The 25688-nt window shown below is 35.6% G+C and overlaps 2 protein-coding genes across 3 annotated transcripts in view; one reads left to right on the top strand and one right to left on the bottom strand.

Moving 5' to 3' along the window:
• The window catches only part of LOC113228904 (Hermansky-Pudlak syndrome 5 protein homolog), an 18414-nt gene extending 16056 nt beyond the window's left edge, over positions 1-2358 (bottom strand). The window contains exon 1 of the mRNA XM_026462341.1: positions 2289-2358. Within this exon, the coding sequence (XP_026318126.1) occupies positions 2289-2358 (70 nt within the window). The remainder of the gene's footprint in view (positions 1-2288) is intronic.
• Positions 2275-25688, top strand: part of LOC113228895 (hemicentin-2-like) — a 27198-nt gene continuing 3784 nt past the window's right edge. The window contains exons 1-15 of one of the 2 annotated variants that reach the window (XM_026462332.1): positions 2275-2465; positions 4619-4848; positions 5249-5380; positions 5654-5737; positions 7668-7796; positions 9470-9632; positions 10198-10373; positions 13366-13438; positions 18529-18689; positions 19241-19412; positions 20503-20751; positions 23109-23181; positions 23256-23464; positions 24022-24199; positions 25522-25616. In XM_026462332.1, coding sequence (XP_026318117.1) covers positions 2357-2465; positions 4619-4848; positions 5249-5380; positions 5654-5737; positions 7668-7796; positions 9470-9632; positions 10198-10373; positions 13366-13438; positions 18529-18689; positions 19241-19412; positions 20503-20751; positions 23109-23181; positions 23256-23464; positions 24022-24199; positions 25522-25616 — 2233 coding nt within the window. In that variant the 5' untranslated portion in view covers positions 2275-2356. Of the gene's footprint in view, positions 2466-4618; positions 4849-5248; positions 5381-5653; positions 5738-7667; positions 7797-9469; positions 9633-10197; positions 10374-13365; positions 13439-18528; positions 18696-19240; positions 19413-20502; positions 20752-23108; positions 23182-23255; positions 23465-24021; positions 24200-25521; positions 25617-25688 lie in introns of both variants that reach the window. The other variant, XM_026462331.1, reaches the window with a different exon arrangement.

The raw sequence follows: 25688 nt of genomic DNA, 5'->3' as shown, positions 1-25688 counted from the left end.
TATATATATATTTAGAGCTACCACTAAGTTGACCAGTCCCTGCGCTTATAATAGCCCTTAGCTGAGTTACACGAGGCGAAAGATTTCGCGCGGCCGCCGCACGGCAACCGCCTAGTTACCACGCCTTCATGTACATAAATGGTGAATCTCAATTCTATTTACAAGGCAACAACATTTAAATTCCTCTGAATAATACAAGCGCGCGATCGCCGCCTAAAATCGTAAAGCGCGATGAAATTCGTGTCGAATAAATGCGCCCTTACCCTCCAAAACCGGAATGCAATAACATGTTTTTTTAGTTTTTTTACATATAAGTACTGCTTGGCGGTAGAAGTAGGTAACGTACACTTCCCTGGACGAATTCTTTCACAAGGAGCTCTACTGCTACTAAAACTGTTCTCTGTGGAATTCATGTTATGAATTTGTTTTCTACTTACCGACATTATATGTATATAATTTGAAATAAATACATTAAAATGTGCACGAGATATAATCGCTTTTATAAAGAAAACCGCCTATGAAACAGCGATTATAAATAGGCATAATTAAATGCTTGGATAACAAAATAGTTTATCTAATTTAATGCAGGCGTATGCCCTCGTAATTGCCGCTGACCAAGCGAGATGACCAAGACATGTGTAAATAATGGGTTGATATATTTCAATGCCTTTATATACCGTGTTCCTAATTTAATAAGTTAATCTTTGACACGACACCATTGACTTACAATTATATGGATGTCGGGTCCACACTAAAAAGTGTCCGAACTTATAGGGCGTTAAAATCGTATACAGAGCGTCATTCGCGCTTTAGTCTTCGTTTGTTCGACTGACAGCGAAGCAACCAAATTAGACAGTACTGCCATGACATTACAATTTAAATTCAACGTTTTAGCTTTTTCATATTCCTTCACATGTCACTACGTTTAAATAGGTTGACTTGGGACATTTTTTTCGTGGTTTTTGTATTAGACCCGTCGTCCATTTATTTGTAAGTCAATGCACGACACACAAAACTTTACTGCGAACATAAGTTCGCATATGTGGTATAAACCACAAGACGATAAATAATGAGAAAAAATACTCAAAATTGGCCCTGCTGCATCGAATTGAGGAAACCAGTTACACCAAACCGTGGTACAACCCGTTGTAGATACTGTGAGAAAAAACAAATAAGTATTTTACCTTAAAGTTTGCTGTTGCAGTTTGAGTGCTGTAATGATCTACAAAATATAGAGTTTATTTTATGATATCAAGTGAAGGGACGAACAACTGGTGGTAAGCGACTCAGCCATCGATGGCAGTTACAGTGTGGCCGCTCAGAACTTTAATAAATCGCAAATACACTCGTAAAAGTGTCTATATGCCAATTACTGAAAGTTAGGTATTTAACAAAAATTTTTTAACACATAATTTAAAAAAAATGCTTGTTAAATGTATATCTACATATATTTTTTAATTAATTTAATAGGGTAATCAAAATAAATAATATTGATCCCTAGTTACTTTTAATGTATGTATTGAGTGGCCTTACAGGATAGAAAAATAATCTAAGTGAGTGGCACTGCGCCGACATAAGGCTGCTAACAGATTGACTGCTTGTTTTACAGTTAATGTGTGATGACGTTATCAACTTCATGCAGTCGAGGACTCGGATAACGACTTCACGCATTAACTGCATGCTGCCGAAACCGATTTCATGCAACCGAGATCGACTGCAAACATGCAGTCAATCTGGTAGAAGCCTAACTTGACAAGGCCTATGTGCCTATAATTTCACCAGCACCCTTACCCTGGAAAACCGAAACGCAGTAATGCTCACATTACTGTTTAAAGGCAGAAATAAGCAAGTTCTTCCCTGGGCGAACTCTTTCTCAAGGAGCTCTTCTGCTACAAAACACAAAATTAGATTACGAAATCAGACATAGTTAGAGATTGTTTTCTATTTTTATTGTATTTGTTTCTATGCGTAGGCGTCATCCTGAAGCTTAGTACTTACTACAAACGATATGGCCTCGTACACGGGTTGGAGCTCGTGTAAAATCTGACTATCAACGGAAACTTTTATTCATGCCAAACACAATAATACATTATGCAGACATCCGGTATAGTTAGCAACATTGTAGCAAAGTTATTTTAATCAAAAGATATAACTAGACTCTATTCCACGTTCATATTCTGCACTGCACTCTGTGACCTAGTGTTATGTTAAAAGTTGCAAATAATCATAAATTTAATTAAATCATTTAAAAATGTTTTTTAATTCAAAATTGTTTACGATATTATTACTTTTTTTATACTTTTCAATAGTTGAGTGTAGGAAATCATTCACGATATTATTAGATTCAACGGAGTCCATGCGGAATGAAATTTCTATAATTAAAAGAAGTATGACCTCAATTGCGAAGGAAATAGGTTCATGGAATGAAATTGAAAATTACATACTGCTGAGTTTTAGTGATCCTGGTAAGTACCTTTAATTTTGTTAAATATGAAAATTGACACGAAAAAATTCGTACCTATCACAGACCATATAAATATTAGTGTACCTACCATTGCAGAAGTAGAGACCTTTAATATTAAGGACCTTGTAACTTTTTGAACCTTGATATGGAGTCCAGTCTTATATCTACTAGCTTTTGACACCAGTTATCGTGTTCACAAACTTTTTAAAAATTGTTTCTCCAAGAACAAAAACGTGTTTTTGAATTTGCCATTACTTATCGAGTTCTTAGGTTTTCGTGATTGTTACTAATGATAATAGGGTGGTTTGCATCAATATTATACATAACTGGTTGAAGACTGTACCACCTCAGTCAACCGTGACCATGGGACCTGTAAAGGGCCCGAAACGTCGGTTTGTTTAAAAAAACAAATATACGCGATTTAATCTGGAAAAATTGTTTCAATTCCTATTTGCCATTACTTCCCTACAAAATGATATGCTTATTCAAGAAAAACATAGTGAACAAACCTTTGTCGCTGCCTTTATACAAGGACGCAGTATTGCAGAGTAGATTTTGAAGTAAGCATACAGCGACGAGTACCTTCCAAAGTCCCTTGAAAAACAGCGTCATAGCCCCTTCAGTGAGACGACAATAGCTTGAGTGGATGACGGATTCTGTAACTGCATACACTGTCAGTTTTGTTAACTATTGTGCCACTCAGAGCTGTTAATCGCAAAGATCTTAGGGGCACTGCCACTGTGCCCGTCACCCTGATACACTAACAGCAGTAGAGCTCCTTGTGAAAGAGTTCGTCCAGGGAAGTACCTACTGCCACCTTACCTATTTCTGCCGCCAAGCAGTAATGTTAGCATTACTGCGTTCCGGTTTTGAAGGGTAAGGGTGCTGGTGAAATTACAGGCAAATGGGACTTGTCAACTTATGCCTCTCCGATCTTAGCGATTTAAAGCTCTGCGTGGCACTGCAACTCACATTACTGCTTGGTGGCTGAAATAGGTAGGGTCCTTCGCCTGGACGAACTCTTTCACAAGGAGCTTTACTGCTACTAAGCTCTTTGCAGGCGTTATCGCGAGCGCCACTCGGCGCCCCCCTAAGTCCCTGCATCACAAATTTTCATGCCCTATTTCACCTCCTTTAAGATTTATTTTTGTAACAAAAAGTAGCCCATATCCTTCTCCTAGGTCCCATCTATCTCTATACCAAAATCCATAAAAACTGGTTTAGCGGTTTAAGCGTGAAAGCGTAACAGACAGAGTTAATTTCGCATTTATAATATTAGTTTAGACGACACTACCTCTTTCGTCGTATTGTATCCTACTTTTATATCACCCTTTTCTCTGGTTCCTGGTTTGAATTTTGAATCGTTCTTAAATTCCTTTTTTTCTTCGTCACTTACTCTTCTTCTTTCCATCGTGATCTACTAAATTTCCGAACCAGGCTCGCGTGCTCGACTTCACATAAAATTCTGACCATTTAAATCATGTAACCTAGCTGCTTATAAAGCATAGTATTTCTAGAAATTACAGGCCCATTTAGGGTGCATTACTTTGTTAGTATAACCTGTATTTAATTTAAGTAGGGAGTGTTTTTATAGCATTGTACCTATTTTTATATCATTGTGTTTTGTTACAGTCTTGACGCCTTTATATTTACCAGTTCTTTTGTGTACTCTTTCTTTATTTCTACAATAAAATTAGTGTCACCGAACCTTGTATTTAATTATGCAAGGTTCGCGTGACAGTTTGTTTTAGTTTAGCTTGCTCTGAACGTCGCTGTAAGGCTTAGTTCAAAACCGTGCTATTCTATCTTCGCCCTTTCTACAGTGGAGACCGTTGTGCTCAGCAATAGGACATTTTTTATGTCATTCCAATCGGCAAATAAATGGAAATCACAAGCAGGCAGCGTTAACAGCCTTTGTAAGGAAGTAAAATCGTTAATCCAGAGTCAGTTGTGGGACATAAGATCTTAAACTTTTTGTGCTGCGACCTAGCTCTTTCTACCTTTCAATACTGAGTAGAATTAGGTAGGTCGGTGGTGTACAGATCAGTGCGGCGTCGACCAAGAACGCATTACATCACCGTTAAAAATATGGATTTGTACTGTACAATTTAAAAATGCTTTTAACTGTTAATTAAATTGTAATTCAAAATGTAGATTTGGGGCCTCCAGTTTTTTCGTTGACTCCGGAAGAATTCACGTCATCATTAAACAGAGTTACCGTCAACGGTGGTGATGAATGTCCCGAGAATGCATTGACTGCAATTCAGAAGGGATTGGAAATAAGCAACCCTGATTCATTTATATTTGTTTTCACTGACGCCTACGCAAAAGACTATGGCAAAATTACATCTGTGCAAAATTTGTGTGAAACTACACACAGTAAGGTAACCAAATCTTTTTATTATACTTCTGTTATTACGAATAGTTTGTCATGTAGTGTAATTGTTCAACAAATAGGTTAAATTTAATTGGAAAGGATGGGCAACGTTTTGAGAAATGATGCGTTTTAATTTTTTCATCCACAAGAAACTGTTTTTTGGCTATAGTTGTTTGCTATTGAAGGTAGGTAGGTGCGATTACCAGCTGAAAATGGTCTCGCATTTGGTTAATAACAGTTATACTGTATTCATCATGTATTCATAGTGTAAAAGCTTGTATTAAATTATATAAGTGAATATACCTATAGTTACCAGCACGCTGAGTTTTGTAGCCTTTAAACTTTGGACAGTTTGCCTAGCAACTGGAATTTTATTGTGAGAATGTTAAGAAACAATACCTTTTCAGATAGTGATATTTTTGAATGGATATTGCGATACCACGAATTCTTCACAAGTCGGCAGCATTGATGCCTACTATAAGGTTGCTGAATCTTGCAACGGTGCATTTTTCCGAATGGATATGTCCAATTTTAGAAAGGTTCGTTTTATATGTTTTAATATTTATAATAAAAAACGTCATAAGGTGCTAAACAATCACACCAATCACCTTTTTTTAATGTAGGTGAAATAGTACTTACCGCACACTAAAATATAAATACTTTTCTTTGTGCCGTAGTAAGCCACTAAAATAAAAAAATAATAATAAAAACAAAATATAAAAATATTTAAAAATAGAGACAAGAATTAGAGAATGCTTTTCTCTACTTTTAAATATTTTTATAGTCTCTGTTGGGATTAATTTACGTTCCAGGCATTCACCATTATAAAAGAATTAACACAAGATTGGACAGAAATTAATAACTACAATCCATTTGTCGATTACAAGCAGTTGGAGGTAAGTTCTATTATAATTTTCGTAATACATAATTATCAATGTTTTTAGTTTTAGTACTTTAATAATTTTTGTGTTAAAATAGCTCATGTACAAAGTATTACACTAGATACACTATAAGATTGAATTATTGCAGATTTTAAAATAAAATAAAATAATATTCCAACAGGAATGGAACATAATTTATGTATCGATATATTCGATCGATATATCGACTCATCCGAAGAACAGAGTCTGATGTGATTATATAGTGAAAAGAGAATAAGTAGGTTACGAGAACAATTTCGTTATTCAAACTAAGGCCTGTGTAAATGTGTTTTAATTATTTATATATCTTATTTCGTTTCGGAAATATAAAATCGAACAACGGTCAATCTGACATCCACAGCGAAGAAGAACGAACGAAATGTACTATGTCCTGAAAACAAGTAGTCTTGCACATAGACCTTTGTTCTACGGATGAGTCGATATGATTATACTATATGTATGTACATAGCATAATGAACTTTATCACAATTGTGTAACATACAAACTAGATTGTGACTACTATTTGAATAAATAAGAGTTGCGCGGGGCCATTCGCTCGCGACTAACCGCTTAGTGGAAACTGCGTGTCGACAAAAGGCGTGTTAGAGAACTAAAAATGATTGACGCTCTATATAGACTGACTGCAGCGCTCCTACAAGCAATTAATTTGAAGGCGTTCTAAAGAGATGATTTCTTTCGTTATTGTACTGATAATAGACACATGAATATCAAATAACATATAAAGAGTTAAAATTAATAATAAAGCTTTATTTCAAACCTTACAGGACAGTAAAAACACTTAAATGTTAGGTTTGTTGGATTTATTCCACGATTTATTTTTTATTCATTTTATTTACACTATATGCAAGTATTTTTTTATTTTTGCATGTATGTAAATAAGTAGGTAGTTAGCTTATCTCCTGTTTATAAATATGCCTAATCTATGGCTTACCTGTTTCTGCCGCCAAGCAGTAATGTCAGCGTTACTGTGTTCCGGTTTTAAAGGGTAAGGTTGCTAGTGAAATTACAGGCACATGGGACCTATCAAGTTATGTCTCAGGGTGACGGGCGCAATGGCAGTGCCCCTTAGATCTTGCGATTTAATAGAAATAATAGTTAATTCCACACCTAACAAAATCCAATAGCCTAATTTCGGTACTACCCATTTCTTTCAATTACAGTTCTAATGATCTTTAAATGGAAGGAAATTCAATTACTAGACTGTATTTCGGTAGATGTAGAGTTAGGATAAATTGTACCTAAAAGTCTGATCTTAGTGCGCCTTCTCATTATTCTTAGTTAATTAATTAATTGTGACTGCAAACGTGATGCGAGTGTATGGAAATTAGTAGCACTAAGAGTGGTTACACAGTATTATACAGTTTGATTTTTAACAGCGATGCAAACATGCGTTCGCGAAACGCGCAATTGTATCGCTACACTTGCGATTTATAGGCGATCGACGCAAACGCGCGACTGCACGGATACAAACGATATATAATATAGAAGATATAAATCGATGCAAATCGCCTATAAATCTCAAGTGTAGCGATGTAATCGGGCGTTTGTATCGAAGCAGTTGCGCGCTTGCATCGCTGCTCTGCCGTCCACTAACTAAAACGCGGCTACGTGATAAATTGTCAAATATCCGTTTTAAATAGAAAAAAACAGAGCACTAAATTCTTTATTAAAAACAGTCAAAATTAGTTAACGTGTTTTTAGTTAGCGGACAATCGCGCGCGTGTGTAAAAATTGACGATTAGCCGCTACGTCCCTACTGCACCGCGTTTGCATCGTGTTTGCATCGGTGCTAAAAGTCGACGTGTGTAACCACTCTTAGTAGTGGCGCCACTGCAGCGTTAAATTGACGCGCCCTAATGCTTACACTTTTATGACAATTCACCAGATTGATACTGATTCCTTCACAACGCAAGCAGTCGTAGCAGTTTATGGAAATTATCCCGAAATAAGCGTGACAAATGATTACGATCAAAGCGTTCCTTATCGGAAAATTACACAACATGAACATTTTACTGTAAGTAATTGTTACCACCGACTTGCCGTTACACCGATTGCTATGAAAATAAAATCATTTATTTACTGTAAATTTTGACACCATGTTCAAACCAACAATTACTGTAATTAAGGAATTACACATGTATTATTTGTGAACGCTAAATAAGGTTGAATCGTGTAGTACTGCCACCTTACCTATTTCTGCCGCCAAGCAGTAATTTCAGCATTACTGTGTTCCGGTTTGAAGGATAAGGATGCTGGTGAAATAACAGGCACATGGGACTTGTTAACTTATATCTAAGGGTGACGGGCGCAGTGGTTGGGCACCTTAGATCTTTGCAATTTAAAGCTCTGAGTGGCATTGTAACTGTTATGGACAGACGTGTAGCTTGCCATCACGCGCACGACTTGTTCGTCCCGTCACTTGTTGTTATAACAAAAGACTTATGGAGGTTTAATATTTTGTTCAAATTTAAATGGGACCACTATTGAGGTACCCTCTTTCGAAGAATCATCGAAATCGGTCCACAAATGTTAAATTTACCGCGTAACATACACAAAAAAAATATAGTCGTAAATCATTATTCAACCTTATTTTTAGCGTGAATTGAGTAGGAAATAATCTTTATTGCCTCTTTACAATGGTCCTTTTAATAATGACTTACTATTAATATGACCATTTATGATTTTTTTAAATCTTTATTTATTTAGGACCTTTTATATAGGTAATGTAGGTATATGCCAGTTCCAACGTATCCTAAACTATAGCTAACATGTCTGGGCGGCGTTGCTGGAGAGCCGATTCAACAAATAGTAACAGTCTTTTTGCCTGTTTCGTGTGGGGATTGCTAAATATACAATTTATAGCACCTAAGGATGTTCGGTTGATCTGCAGGTCTCTCATCAACGCCGCCCTCTGTTGTTCGTACCGGACACATTCCAGTAACAAATGATAAGCATCATTCACTACTCTACATAACTCGCAATTAGGAGAAATTTTTTTTTCATTAAGAAAGCAAAACTGTTTAATGGAACGGGTCCGGTTCTCATCCTTAGTGCGATGGCAACTATTTTTCTACCTTGGTTTACATAGTGCGACGTATGTAAACCGAGGAGGCTACCTTTTTCCCTTGATCTGATATCAAAATATTCATTCCACATTTGACCGTTTATTATTCTTAAAAACTTTTAAACCTGACCATTTTTTACCGGGCAAAAAATATACTGACACTCTTTTCAGCGTGTACCAAATAGGACAATGAATGTAATAATTGAATTTAATCAATTATTAGGTCTGTTGCGAACGCAACATAATTTTTGTAATTTAATTTGAATTTTGAAGCAATAACGAAACGCTCGTCAAGGTTACATTACGTAAGCCGGGGGGTTCTATTTTGCACCAATCAACTAACATCACACAAATTTTATCCCTACCACATATTTACAGAATTTTTTGTACAAACCAACAAATGTCAAAAAACTGTTCACATTTAATTTGTTCTTCCAAAAGAAACTACCACTGCTTTATTACGACTAATATGTAGGTAATGCTTCTGTAAACTAGCTATCTCTATTGCCAATATTTTACAGTAAACAACAAATCCTCTTTTTTTTTGCTCGGGTCTGGCGGCTACAACATCATGAATTTTTATCAAGGTTATTAATACTAAAATCGTAAAAAAATTACAACAGGTTCTTCGTTTGAATTCGGGGGAATCTCATTATAAAGTGAATATCCGAAGTCAAGGAACTGCGTCTGCAACGCTTTATAAGAAAACAAATAATCCATTTCTCTTTGGGTTTTCTTCAGTACTTCCGAATAGTATAAAAGAAACTAGTACTTTACCGTTGCCAGGTAATGTTTTTGAATGTTACTTTCCTTTTACACGTTTCATTACTTACAAACATATATTTAAAGATGTATTATTAAGATTTTTTTGTGAAATAACTGCACTAGTTTTTATTATGAATACAAAGATCGAACACATAGAAAATCTTTTTCGACCCAATAGGAGTTGAACCCACGACCATGCTGCACGTAGTATTGCCCTTACCAAATGAGTTACGGGTCAAGTTTTGTTAAAGATCTTTGTACTGGATTTTTCGGCATTCTGAGCCGGTAGTGACATCTAGTGAGAGATTTTAGAACATTCTTCACCGCAGTATATTTAAATATATTAAGTAACAGTTACATACAAAGATTTGGTGACAATTGGCTGCGTAAAGATGTTTTCATCACACCTGCTTTTAAGTAGTAGTATAACATGCAGCAAAATTAGATCGTAATTTTCATCATACGGCCCTATGTTTTTTTGTTTTTATATACTTCTAACTCTTCGCTACTGGTACTAGTACCCCGCAGTGGAGATAAGTACAATTGTAAATTTTCTTCTAATTTAAAGTATCTTTTTTGTTTTTAGTCCGAACTACCAACTTAATTGTGCCAGCCACTCAAGACAATATAGAAATAAGATCTGCGGAGTTGTATACATTTCACAATAATGAAAAAAGGGTTTTGAATTTGGAAAAAAATGATGACACCGGATTTTTTACAGTCAGTACATCTTTTAGTACAAATGACGTATTTCAAATACATGTAAGTATTCCTGTATAGTTGCAATACCTACAAATAAGAAATAGTAGGGATGCCGGAATTGTCTAAATTTGTTGATATATACATAGGGCGCACTATAAGTTTCCGGAACTGGCCACTTACATAAACAATATTTAAAAAGTAATTAGAACATTTGAAAATTAAACTCTTTGGCTGTAGAATACACTTTGTTTCATCTGACTGTCACGTGTTTTTACATTGTGGCGTCATTTTAGAAATTGGTTGTCTACATCACCAGGGATTTAACTCGTGAAAATTTTCGTAGTATGGTTTTCTACGACTGTAAGTGTAATTTAACAGCTCAGCGGAGCTTCGCTCGGCTTGAAACCTCTTTTGGTGATGAAGCATCATGCAAGACGACTATTTATAGCTGGTTTGCGGAATTCAAACGTTGTCGTAAAATTTTGTAAAATTATTGTAGAATCAATACTACACTAACATTTGGGTGTGAAAAAGTGTGGATCCCACACAATTTGACTGAGGCTCAAAAAACGGATCGCGTCACTTGGTGCCATGCCACGCTTACCAGATTCAACGAAGGGGCGTCAAATTTGGTGTGGGATATAGTAACAGGTGACGAAACATGAATTTATAGTTACGATCCTAAAACAAAGCAGCAATCGAGCGTATGGGTTTTTCAAGATGAGCTGAAACCAACCTAAGTGGCGCACGTTCAAAATGCCTCTAAGCGGATGATTGCTTCTTTTTTAAATAAAACTGGACACGTAGCTACTGTTGCTTTGAAGAATAGTTGTACCGTGACTGGTGATTGGTACACGACCATTTGTTTGCCGGAAGTTATTGACAAAGTCCGTAAAAATAACCGTAAACGCCGTATCATCTTGCACCACGATAATGACAGTTCTCATAAGGCCAGACAAACAAATGAAGTTTGAAAGTGAACAGCGTTGACCTTATGAGCCATCCCGCATACAGTCCTGACATGGCACCTTGAAACTTTTATTTATTTTCGAAATTTAAGAACCAGTTACGCGGTCAACTATTTTCATCACGTGAACAGGCTGTCGAAGAGTATGAAAAATATGTTTCAGAGATTGCCACTGAGGTGTGGCATAAATGTTTTCAAAATTTGTTCATTCATATGAAAAAGTGCATTAACGCTAACGGAGAATATTTTGAGAAACAATTTATTCATTACTGACCATTTATAGTATTTTGTACTTATTCCTTCCGGAAACTTATAGTGCGCCCCGCGTAGTGACCACGTAAAGACATTTGGGTAGAGTCAAAGTCAAAGTCAAATAATAATTTTACCTCCATAGGTAAAATTTTTACACTTAAAAACGTCATTTTTTAAGCTACTGCTCGTTCACTATGCTGATCTCCTTGAGCAGAACGAGCAAGAAAGTCTAGGGATTGCTCTTTTCAAATAACCTTAAATGTTATAGAATTCACTTTAAATCATAATTGTATGGAATCTACACTCATGTTGACTTCAATTTTGTAATATGACTTTTCAATTAATAAAATACTTTTAATGTAAGTTTTAAACTTAGGAAATGATAATCTTAACATGTTCTATTGTAAAAACGTAAATAGTTCCCCATAAAATAATCGTTTGCCTTAGTTAAACGAAATCGTAGTAGGTACCATGAGGTTGAACTAAGTTCTAAGGTTCATATTTTGGATATCTTCTTTCTTAATGAAATTATGTACATTTTTACGAGCATACAAAATATTTGAGTAAATATTCAGTGATGCCATAGCCATGATAGCATTTCCTTAAACTTTTACCTCAGAGAAACCCGAGCACCTAAACGGTATACAGAACGAATCGTTCGTTTTTGCAACACAAATTTGTTTTGTATATCTGCCGCTTTACCCCACATGAGAATTCCGTAGGAGATTGTACTATGGAAATAACTAAAGTAAACTAGTCTAGCAGTAGCAACATCGGTAAGCTCACGTATTCCACGGACTGCGTATGCAGCAGAGCTACTCTGCTGGCCAAGGAAGATATGTGTAGAAACCATTGTGTTTACTATCTGAGGTCACTCGCAAAAAGACAACTTTGTTAACAAGATCTAACCGTCCTCCATTTATTTGTATGGTTTGACTAGTCGATTTTACGTTAGATGACTCAAATTTAGCACACTTAAGTATAAAATTTAGAATGAAGTAGCATTTTTTTATGATTTCAGAGGAGTTGCCTTTCGTTACTGGTCATGAATAAAGACCAAAACCGAAATAATATCTTTTTCGTTATATTTCACAGCTATACTCTGAATAAGCTACGTTCAGATCCATTGATTAAAATAATCACGTGACAATATCGTTCGGTATTGCACGATAGATACCATTCTATGTATTTTAAAACAGCTTCCAGATCAATTAAGTGTTTTTGAGATGTGTATGGTGTCGATTTTATACACATAACGGGTATCAATACAAGTATCATATTCATGATTATCATCATTATATATATTGATATATGCGATAGGATATTCTTAGAACTTGACTGATATGCCGTAAAAAATTTCAAGAAGAACATCACGTTTTATATTTGCATTCGTCAACGATTTTATCTAAAGTGCATGAATCCTTTAGCTTTTGCGTTATTTAGTTGACTCAACTAAATAACAAGGAGACTGGTTATATGATTATTGTTTGTTATAATTACATTGTTTTGTTAGTGACGGTACAGCAACTAAATTTATAAATGTAACATGAGAAAAAAGTCAAAAAAATCGTTAAAAAACCAAACTCAAAAAAGATCTGCAACAAGCACATATACAAAATTTGTCGGGTCTGTTGGTTTGTGTCGTAGCTTAGTTGGGAGAGCGTCGACCTGGTAGCTGAAGACGCTGATTTGAATCCAGTCGGATCGAATGAATTTTCTCTGTGTTCGATCTTTGAATTAATGAAATAAATTAATTAATCAATGTATGTATTAATAATTGTAACAAGTGACTTAAGTAAGGCCGATTAGCCTTTTTTATCGTGATTTGTTCAGATTACAGGAACGGACATCTTAAATGACAAGGAGATATCAAGTTCCACTAGAATTTTGAAACCCCAGAAGCAAAGTAAGTTTTACACAACTTGTTTAAAACATGACAACTGTTATAATGGATAACAAAATAAATAGTATGTTCAGTAATGTACTACTAGAGCCATCTGTTGTGTACTCTGTGTAAGTGTTTATATTTGAAATAAACGTCACTCTGCTCCGAACTAACATGAAGTTTGAATAGGTTATGTGCTCAGCTCAAGTATTTAAATAGTTTTTTATTAGTTTTTCGGTAGTTTTTTGTTGTGGACAGTAATTAAAATGGCAGCGAGTTATTCAGTTAACGTGCCCAAGTTGAAAGGACGCGAGAATTACGACGATTGGGCGTTTGCAGTGGAAAATTTTTTGATCCTGGAAGGTGTCAATTTGTCTAGTAATGAAGTGCTAGATCAAACGAGTGACAAGAAAGCCAGAGCGAAGTTAATATTGACCATCGACCCATCCCTTTATGTACACATTAGAGGCGAAGCTACAGTGCGAAGTACATGGAATAAGCTGAGGTCTTTGTTCGACGACTCCGGTTTCACGCGCAAGATCAGCTTATTACGGAACTTAATTTCTATACGCTTAGAATCCAGTGCATCTATGACGGCGTACGTGACACAGTTAGTGGAAACGGCACAGAAATTAAAAGGTACTGGTTTCGAGATAAACGATGAGTGGATCGGTTCTTTACTACTGGCGGGTCTTCCAGAAAAGTTTAGCCCGATGATCATGGCCATAGAACACTCTGGTATGAGTATAAGTGCAGATGCTATAAAAACAAAGTTATTAGATATGAGTTCAGATTTCGATGTCAACAGTGATAATGCATTTTTCGTTAAAAATTCACAAAAACGAAATGGAGGTAGCAGTAAATCATTTTCGAGGAATGTTGGCAGCAATGCAAGTAACGGAACGCAACATAAGTCAGCTGTCAGAAATGTCAAAGACAAAATAATTCGTTGTTACAAATGCAAACAAATAGGGCATTATAAAAATCAATGTTCAGAAGAGAAGAAAACGAAAATGAATGCATTCAGCGCAGTATTTTTGACTAGTGATTTTAGTCAAAACGATTTCTACATTGATTCCGGCGCGAGTACTCATTTAGTGTCGAATGTAAACATGTTGACAAATGTTTCGAACCAACCGAAAACTAAGCAAATTATTGTTGCAAATCAACAAACAGTGGACGTTTTATGCTCAGGAGACCTACAGATCACGACAGTAGTGGGAAATGAGCAGTTTGAAGTGAGTGTAAACAATGTTTTGTGCGTACCTAACCTCACCACGAACTTACTATCAGTGAGTAGAATAACCGCGAATGGAAACCGTGTTGAGTTTAATGAACAAGGATGTTTTATTTACAACTCGGATTACGTATGCATTGGTGAAGCTAAGTTGGAAAACGAAGTTTACAAATTACGTACTGCGAGGCCTCAACAGCTGATTGCGGCGGCTACTTCTACATCAAGTTTAACGTGGCACAGAAGGTTAGGGCATATAAATGCGAATGATTTGGCTAAAATGAATAATGGAGTAGTAGATGGAGTGTCATTCCAAGAAAACAGTGTAAGATTAAATAAGGCCAGCTGTACTGTATGCTGCGAGGGCAAGCAAACAAGGCTGCCATTCCCTCAGAGTACAAGCAGAAGTCAGGAAGTGCTAGAACTAGTTCACACAGACCTTTGCGGCCCGATGGAAAATGAGTCTCTTGGAGGTGCTCGATATTTCCTTATATTCATAGACGACTTTAGCCGAATGTGTTTTGTGTACTTTCTCAAATCAAAACACCAGACATTTAAGTTCTTCAAAGAGTTTCAAAGGTTAGTTGAAAACCAGCAGTCAAAGAAAATTAAGGCGTTAAGATCCGATAATGGAGGTGAGTTCTGTTCAACTGAAATGAAGATGTACCTTAAGCAATGTGGTATAGAGCATCAGAAGACAACAGCATACACTCCAGAGCAAAATGGATTATCGGAGAGGTATAATCGATCAGCAGTAGAGAAAGCTCGGTGTCTCCTATTCGATGCAAAATTAGAGGTCAAATTTTGGGCAGAAGCAGTGAATACTGCAGTGTATATGAAGAATAGGTCACCAGCAGCGGGACTAGGTGGAGATACTACCCCCTATGAAATGTGGACGGGCAGAAAGCCGAACATCGGCCATCTACGGATCTTCGGCAGTCCAGTGATGGTTCACATTCCCAAGCAGAAACGCAGGAAGTGGGACAAAAAATCTACCAGGAAATTACTAGTTGGTTATTCAGAAAATACTAAGGGTTATCGCTTGTTTGATCCAGCTTCACAGAATATTGTTATTGCAAGAGATGTGGTAATCATGGAAGATGTACATGACAATACTGCAGCAATATTGATAGAGGAGAAACAGCAACCAGAATGTGTAACTGTGACTCAGATAGTAGAGGACAGTGAGTCGAGTAGGTCAGATGATTCTATGCAACAGGATGATGTCAATGATGTGACATATGTTCCAAGCGAACTCTCAAGTGAAGATGACACATCGGAGAGTGACACCTTCTACGAGCCAGATAATGTAGCGGTTGTGACACAGGAAGCTTTAGAGGTACCAAAGCGTGTCAGGCGTTTTCCAGACTACTACGGTTATTCAAACATGTGCGTCGAGAATGTGGGTGATAATATCTCGCTCACCGATGCAGTTACTGGGCCAGAAAAAGTGCAGTGGCAAAGTGCAATGGAGGAGGAGATTCAATCTTTCATTGTCAATGACACTTGGGAACTAGTGGACAGGCCAAAGGAAGGCACAGTGGTGAAAAATAAGTGGGTGTTTAAGAAGAAATACAATGGTGACGGTCAAGTGCGTTATAGGGCAAGACTTGTAGCAAAAGGTTTTACTCAGAAGAAGGGCAAAGACTTTGACGAGACTTTCAGTCCAGTGTTAAGGTATTCCACTCTAAGACTGTTGTTAGCCTTAAGTGTAAAACTAGATCTGGATATGAATCACCTAGATGTACCTACTGCATTCTTGAATGGTTTCATTAAAGAAAATGTGTATATGGAGATACCAGAATGCTCATCTTTTACCAACTGTGATAATAAAGTTCTTAAATTAAAAAGAGCCATTTATGGTCTCAAACAATCTGCTCGGGCTTGGTATACCCGTGTGGAAGAATGTTTGTTAAATTTGGGTTATGAAAAATTAAAATATGAGCCATGTCTTTTTATGAAATGTCATAATAATGTGAAAATATATGTAGCATTATTCGTGGATGATTTCTTCATTTTTTATAATTGTAAAAGTTCTTATGAACAGTTAAAGACTGAACTTGTTAATAAATTTAAAATAAAAGATTTAGGTCAGATCAAACAGTGTCTAGGAATGCGAGTAAATGTTAAGAAAGACTGTATAACTGTTGACCAGGAACAATTTGTAAATCATATTTTAAATAGATTTAACATGTCTGACTGTCATGGGACAGAAACCCCAATGGAAGTCAATTTAAAATTAGAAAAGGGTGAAAATAATAATTGTGATAACAGATATCCTTATCAACAATTAATAGGTAGTCTCATGTACCTGTCTGTACTGACAAGACCTGATATCGCTTATAGTGTAAGTTTTCTCAGTCAGTATAACAATAGTTACAGTGACACTCATTGGAAACATTTAAAAAGATTGTTAAAATACTTACAGAAAACTAAAAGTTATGGTCTAGTATTTAAGAAGGACAGTTGTAACTTGCATGGTTTTGTAGATGCTGACTGGGCATCATGTACCTTGGATAGGAGATCATACACTGGGTTTTGCTTCATGATGTCAGGGTGTGTGATATCCTATGAATCAAGGAAGCAAAGAACTGTAGCATTATCAAGTGCTGAAAGTGAATATATGGCACTTAGCGAAGCATGTAAAGAGGCAATTTATTTGCAAAATGTACTGTATGATTTGTTAAAACCATGTGACAGTGCACCAATATGCTTGTATAGTGATAGTCAAAGTTCACTCAAATTAGCTGCTAATCCATTGTTTCACAAAAGGACCAAGCATATTGATGTGCGACATCATTTTGTCAGAGAATGTGTATCTAATAACAAAGTGATATTAGAGTATGTGTCAACTTCAGATATGCCAGCTGATTTGTTGACAAAAAGTTTGTGTGTGAATAAGCATTACAAGTTTTTAAAATCAATGGGCTTATCAAAATTGTAAATGTTTATTAAAAACAGCTCAAGCGGGAATGTTTGTTTTGTTGTGTCTAAGTAATAGCACTAGACTTTAGTATTATTTTCGCTTGGCATGTGTATTATATCAGGGTTATTAGTTTATTTTGTTAGGAGAGAATGTTATAATGGATAACAAAATAAATAGTATGTTCAGTAATGTACTACTAGAGCCATCTGTTGTGTACTCTGTGTAAGTGTTTATATTTGAAATAAACGTCACTCTGCTCCGAACTAACATGAAGTTTGAATAACAACGAAAAGGAATCAACAACATTGCTGATATTTTGGACTTAAAAATTCTGGTCATTTACCTAAAAAAAAAGTAGTACTTACCCATATTTCTGAATTTGTCTTGAATAGTCGGAATTAATTAAAAAGCTCAAATGTTTGATTTGCATATTGACTAATAGCAGTAAAGAGCCTTGTGAAAGACTTCGTCTAGGGAAGTACTGCCCTATCTTAACTATATTTCTACCGCCAAACAGTAATGTAAGCATTACTGCGTTCCGGTTTTGAAGGGTACGGGTGCTGATAAAAAATTACAGGCACATGGGACTTGTTAACGTATGACTCAGAGCGACTGGCGTAGTGGCATCAGATGTTTGCGATTTAAAGCCTTGAATGACAAGTGCAATTGTCAAGGATAGGCGCGTCATTTACCACCGGGTGCACGACTTGTTCGTTCCGTGTTGCCTGGTATCATAAAAAGAAAACTTTACGTAGCGGCGTCTTCTTCTTCGTGACGTCCATATTGCAGAAAGCTAAGATACAGTTCCTCTGATAGCAAAATAATTTAGTACTTAAAAGTTAATTTGATGGACTCATTGATTTCTGGAATAAAACGCAGACATTGAACCACTACTCATTTCATTCAATAATTTAAAAACATCTATTATTAACTTACTTGTGAATGTTTCAGTAGTTAATAAGCCTTGGATAATAATAAAGCCGACAATAAAAATGATAGAGAGCTCCTTGTCGCCCAAAGAATCTGGTGAAGAAATCAGAGTGCCATGTATCGTCACTGGCAATCCCAAACCTAATATGGTATGGGTAGACGACCAAGGAAACAATTTGCCTGTAAAGGTAGGTATAGTTTGCTATATTAATTTCACTATTAATAACCGCAACGATGATGACAAATACTCACGATGGGACTTAAATCCAAGCACTTGAGCACTTGTTTGTGCAGTATCTTGCCTTTTGTATAAACAGATTTACCCTCTGTAACCTGAAATGTTACGTAATCGCAATACATTCCTGCGACATATATTATGTCCTTAAAAATTGTGTCCGATATCTACTTGGCCATTCTTTTTATCTCTTTACTTTTTCAATGCTTTTTTCTCTCTCCAATCCCAGTCTCAAAAATCTCTCGCAAGTTCCAGTTTTTTGTATTTTAGTACCTATTGACGAAGCCCAGTGTCGATCTTTAGGTAGTAAATTTGTCTGTTTCTCATGCAATTTGTTAGCCTATGAAATGAATAAATGATATTATTGTTTTGTATTTCTTTTACCAGATAACTTATTGTATTTGTTATTATATTTATTATTGTGTTCACCATATTCGTTAGTTTCGTTACGAATATTATTATGCTTTGGAATAATTAAACAAAAATGTTCATTTACAGGAAATTCTACTAGAAATACCAGCGGTTTACATAATCTACGGCACTGTCACCAACTTAACTAGAAACATGACATTACACTGTCAAGCAACGAATTACTATGGAGATAGTTCAGGAAGTATTGACTTGTATATGAAACGAACTAATTATATTGATGTAATAACAATGCCTCAAGGTAATCTAAACAAAAAATTCCTAAAATTAATTTTGCTTTAACCGCATAAGTAATAACACGATAAAAAAAAAAACAATTTCACAAGCTTTTATAAACAGTCTCGTAAAACATTCAATATTAAACGTATGACATAAGAGAGCCTCTTAATAAGCCTGTAGGGCTGTATGTACAGTCGGTGCCCTCACTTAAGTATCTACTGTTTGTATAGCACTTATTACAAATAGTGGATACATAAGTGAGAGCACCGACCGACAGTACCAACATTATAATGTGACTTTCTTAATAAAATTGAAAAACAGAATACTTTTAAGACGTACTTCGGTTTATATGCTTGTCATAATTGTATAAATAAATAAATAGTACTTATAGCTATCTGTCACAGCCCTGCACTAGACTGGAAATTACGGTTGATAAAGTAGAGTGGAAGAAAAACACATGTTGTGAAGACCCCACCTAGCGGGGTACAAGGACAGGAAGAAGTAGCTAAATAAATAAAGTAAATAACGCACACATTCATAACCCGCCATCAGGATAACCCTATATCGCGGGTGCCATGAACTCGCACATAGACAACTACAAATTACACCCAAAGTTACAGGAGAAATAAATGAGTAAACATACAAATATTTTTTTCGGTCCGGGAATCGAACTTGGGACCTCTGCGTGGCAGTCCTGTGTGGTGACCGTTCGGCCATGGAGGCAGTAATTGTGGCTTAATTGAATGTCTGCTCTGTCTGATCTATAGTGTAGGTACAGTAAGATGTAATGTGCTGGTTTCTGCAATATCGATTATGATACACTTCGAAATAAGTCGTTTTCCATATTATTTACGCAGAATGTGAAAAACGCGGACGATATTTCTGTTGGTTATCGTACTCATGATAAAAAACGACTTTTAACAACTGACTGAAATGACTTAAAACTATGAAGAACGTAATTAGCGAAAAAGTTTTGGTTTCATTTACTGCGATTGTCCTTGTTTTGCAATTTTACACGGAAAGCCAAAATATACGCTTTGTTCAAACGATTATCCGCCATTGACTCACAATAGACAAAAATACAACTTAATCACTAGTTTAAAAAATTTTAGATAGCTCAATAGAATATGGTACCGAAGGTAAAATATATTGTCAAGTAAATGCTAATCCAGAACCGACAATAAAATGGTATCACAATGGAACTCTAATTGAAGATACTGAGAGAATTCTATTTGAAGATAATGATGCTGAACTTGTAATCAAGAGCATGGACTTAGATGATGTTGGTGAATATAAATGTGAAGTCTCTACTACGTTTGAGACTAAAGAATTAACAGCGAAGATTGACATTGCTGGACTAGGTAAGCACGAAGAACAGAATTAACTCGTTGATTTTAGTTACGTTGGAGTCTGTTTATTTCATGGACAGTACTTAATTAGCATCGCACACAAAAATGGAAGTTTTTGTTTTTGAATTTTACTTGGGGTAGTTTTAAGTTTTAATTCAAGATAAAATGTTCAATGTATGTAAATCAATGAATTTTTTCAGTAAGTTGTTGATACTTCTATATGGAAAAATAATAGGCAACTGTACAGAAGGCACTTGGAAATCGCAATGTAAAGCCCGTAGTTGATTTTTCGAGATCTTTTAACCTAAAGCGGACACTACTTATTATCACATTCTAATATTCAATTTTACAGTCCGTGATCGGGTTAAAAAGATTATTTATGCCTAGAGGCTTATGGGTGACTCGGATTTAGTAGACAAGACAGTAGTGTAGATAAAGTTGCCTACTAATCGGTATTTTACAGCATATCACGGAGAGTGTGCGATAGAATTGGATAGTTTGATTCCGCATTCCCCTTACCATCATCGGGGGACTAGACTAGACTGGATGTGGGCTGGGGTTCCACCCCTATATTGTGGATATTCCTAGGATTCGCGCGAAGCGTTTGCTTCCAAATTTATAGTGCGAGCGGCTAGGTAGACGTACTCTTTGCCTGCGGACTTGTTTCCCGAACGCTATAACTTGGGCCTTTTCAAGGCGAGAATAAATAGGCACTATTTAAGTGTGCATGCTACATCGTCGACCTCAACGTCACTTTCCATCAGGTGAGATGGAGGTCAAATGCGCACTTGTTTTTATAAAAAAAATATGAATTGAGTTTTTGGTATGCAAGTACTTAACTATTCCGGCCGTTTTATCGTAATTGGCATATGTTAATTGTAAAGAGTCTCGTTGCATTACTATTACGGTTTTGAAAATTCCAGGAAAAACGTGACTTTAGAGACTATTTCAAAAGTAGGTTTCTAAATTTATAGCAGGCAAAACGTAATATATTGTTCGTTATTAACCGCTCACGCGATTCATGCGTCTCTGGAAGCATACCACACCTAGAGGTGCCGGTGATGATTTTATACCGATTTATCGGATATCGAAGTTATAACAGGTAAAAGAAATAATACTAATTGCTATTTCGTTAACTACTCTAGCAAACCATAAAATTTTTAATGTCTGCGTCTGTCATTTAAAAAAAATAAACAACTTCAAAAGTACGTCACGACAATCGTGTGTGTGTATTGTTTGGGCTGGTGATGTCGGTGTTTATTTATTGAAAACATACCGTAAGTTGCGTTTTTTAAGTTTACCCTGAATATAAATGTTTATAAACTATACTTTAAGGAGTAATTTCGTGGTAAACATTAGAACCACTCAAACGGAATATTATCATATTTACCCAAGTACACCAAAAATTTCATTAGTGCTTTTTAAGTGCAGGATTTGCGGTGTATTACTGCATTTTATTTGAGATGTTTTTGTTGTAGTACGGTGGGTATTTATTTCGTAATGCAGAATAATAATTTTTATTTTTAAAAACTTGTATTTAAACTGAATGCTTGATTGCGGCTAAGAGCCTATTAATTATTATTATTCGGTATTAACTTCAATTGGTCATATTGGAAAAAATAATAATATAGTAAAATTGAGGATATTATATACTGATTAGTAAACACGATTGCTAAAAATTTTCTTACTTACTTACGTAACTTACCTCGAAATTTTACAAGGAAACCTGTGTATTCATTATGTTGCACCAATGATTTTTTTTATATCGATTGAACTAAATAGACTACGTATAGTATGGGTACGATAAATATTTTTCAAATGCTGAATTTCATTTGTAAAAAAATAAATTGATGAAATAAAGCATGTATCCCTTAGTAGGGGAAAAATTTGAAACCGAGCTGAGGTAGTATCGACTCTTAAACTCAAGTAATAAAATAAAAATTATTTATGAAAGTGTTTCTTCATTTCCTGTAGTGGGCACGTAAGAAACAAAGGTCGTTTCATATAATTTCAGATAGAGAGGATTTGATTTTATTACTACTTATAGTTCTTCAATTTCAACAGAACAGCTAAGCTTCATTCTTACAGCATTGCCGTGTAACTAGAATAAAAATTGCTGTTGATTTCGTACATTTTTTAATACTGCTTAATTAAATGACTTAAATCTGAAAATATCAGTGTAAAGTTTAAAATATGCCAAAAATCATCAAAATTTTTGAGAGCGGTATTCCCGGGACGAAAACTCTAATTATTATTAGTTTCTATGACAGAAGACATTTCTTCATTTTAGCCGAAAGATTTCTTGCTGTACACTTGAAATTTGTAGAAATGTAATCTGTTTGCTTAAAATCGTAATTAAATTTTTCTAGAGGGACCAGAATTAAGTGTGACTACTACAGATGTCAACGCAAAAATAGACGATGTGACTTCATTAGAATGCACGTATGTATAATAAGCAATACAAATTTATAGACATCTACTTTATTTTAAATGTTTAAATTATTTCAAATTTTCAGTGTCGATAAAGGAACACCAACACCAACAGTAACATGGAGCTTTAAATCTTTAAGATCGGACTACTTTTCCGATATACCTTCAGAAATAACTGTCACTGATTCTAAATTGGAGATACCGGCGCTTAAAAATGAGCATGGGGGAATTTATAAGTGTGAAGCCTCCAATATTATTGGTCAAGCAAGTCGTGACATCACGGTGCATGTACAATGTAAGTAAGATTGTGCTAGTCAGACCCAAATTAAAATTGTGGAGTGTATAATATCATCAGTTCCAAAATTGCATCAATCAAATATTGCTTATACTTAGGCCTATTCGTATTGAAAATGTAACACTTGAGATTTATAGGCGATTGAATCGATGCAAATGCGCGACGCCTAGAAATCTCAAGTGTAGCGATGTAATCGCGCGTTTGTATCGATGCAGTCGCGCGCTTTCATCGTTGCTTAAAGTCGCGCGCGTGTGTAAGGCTCTAAGGTCAATGGGTGATCCTTGTTTGCATAGATTTTAAGACTTTCGTGGCTATTTACTAAATGGTTATCATTAATTACACATTCCGATATTTCGGAACGGTTACACGGTCCATGGTTGGTTGACTCGTCAACCCGTGACCATAGACCGTGTAACCATTTCGAAATATCGGGAAAATAAGAAGAAATCATATCGCGGTACGAAACCTGTAATTAGTAATAATTATCCTTGCTTGTGTTTGAAAGTGTGATTATCAGAATAAGTGAATAAAAAATGTAATATTTGTTTTTATTACAGCTGCACCGATAATTAATAGTATTTCGGACTACGTAGAAAAGGCAGAAGGAGAAGAGGTTGAATTAATTTGTGACGTGGCTGCAGATCCAGAGGCCACAGTTCGATGGGAAATGATACAAAATGATGCTGCTGTTCCTATGGACTACAGACATTACACTGATGATCAACACACACACAGGTGTATTAATCTTTTTTGTGTATAGGGTCTGGTTGTCTATGGGGCAGTACATCTGATTGTTTGATGTAAATACAGAGTATTGGCATCACCCAGCAAGCAAGCTAATACTTATTTAATTCTATTTTTAATAATATTTACTGAACAAACAAAGGCAGAGAGTGAGGCAATTGTAAATAACATGTTTTTGTGAAGTACCGTAATACAGTCACATATTTAATTTATAAACAACAAATTATGCTGTAAATTTTCCTTAACTGCATATGAATTTAATAATTAATAGTAGAATAAATTTTAACGACAGAGAATACAGACATATAAAAATTTTAATGGAATTTATGTATTATTTATACATTCTTTTGTAGATATTTACATGTTCGTCCCGTAATCGTATTTAGTAACAATGGGAAGCCTGCCTCATTGTTATTAATACGATCGGGTAAAACTTTCGTGAGTTTCTAAAGCCACAAACGTTTCTGAAATGTTAGAACCATTTTAAAATATCATTATATATATATATGAATTTTTTTAATCGCTTCCTTCATCGTGACCTCACTTCATCTTGTCCATTATCTGTATCCATTGGTTGCGCTCAGTCGCCTGATGAAGTGCAGCCCTCCTCCTGTAGTTCGGAGATGTCACCATCAAATGCTCCAGGTTACCAGTATTTCTACGTGTACAGTGATAAAAATATCGTATCACACGTTGCATGCAGATTAAAAACAGATTCCGTGCATTCTCTATCTCGATTTCTCCAAGTACAGAAACTGGTGCAGGCTATCCACGGTACAGTACCACATTTCAAAAGCGTTTAGGGTCCACTGAAAATCAACGTCACATCCTTTTCTCGGCGGTGACATTAGCTGAGTAGATCCTTTTACATATGCCACAGCCGCACACATGACATCTACTTAGTACACAATAATGTTGACTATTTAATATTTTTGCTCTGTTGTCATTTCATTACCTATTACTAAGATTTTATTTTTATTTCATTTTTCTTTTGTTATTCTGTTGTATTTTTGTTTTTTTTCTCTAAGTTTCTTAATGTGTATTTTTGTACTGTGGCGTTTTGTAATAAATGGTTTCTATTCTATTCTAATCTATATGAACAAATAGGTCCATAGCTGAAAAGGCGGTTCTTTTGCAGACGAATTTCTCCACTGCAAGATTTTCTTTTGTTTCAACAAATGTGTCTACAGACGGAAAGGCGGGCTAAAGAAACACTTTTTTTTCTTACAGTGCCATTACGACATACAGCTAAGTAGTACAATATAAAATATAATATAATTAATAATTGTAAGTATTTTGCCGTATGATTTCAGGTTCATAGCACTGTGGAAAGACTCCGGCAACTACAGGTGTGTAGCTGAAAATAGCGTGGGTAGAGCTGAGAAAGTTGTTCAAGTTAACGTATTAGGTACCCTATTTATCTATTTATAACAGAAATTAACACTTACGAAATGAGATTGAAAAGGTATATCTCTATCGT

This window comes from Hyposmocoma kahamanoa, unplaced genomic scaffold (assembly GCF_003589595.1).
Source record: "Hyposmocoma kahamanoa isolate Upper Pololo Valley unplaced genomic scaffold, ASM358959v1 262, whole genome shotgun sequence".
Classification (NCBI taxonomy): Eukaryota; Metazoa; Arthropoda; class Insecta; order Lepidoptera; family Cosmopterigidae; genus Hyposmocoma; species Hyposmocoma kahamanoa.
This window is presented reverse-complemented; position numbering and strand designations above follow the sequence as displayed.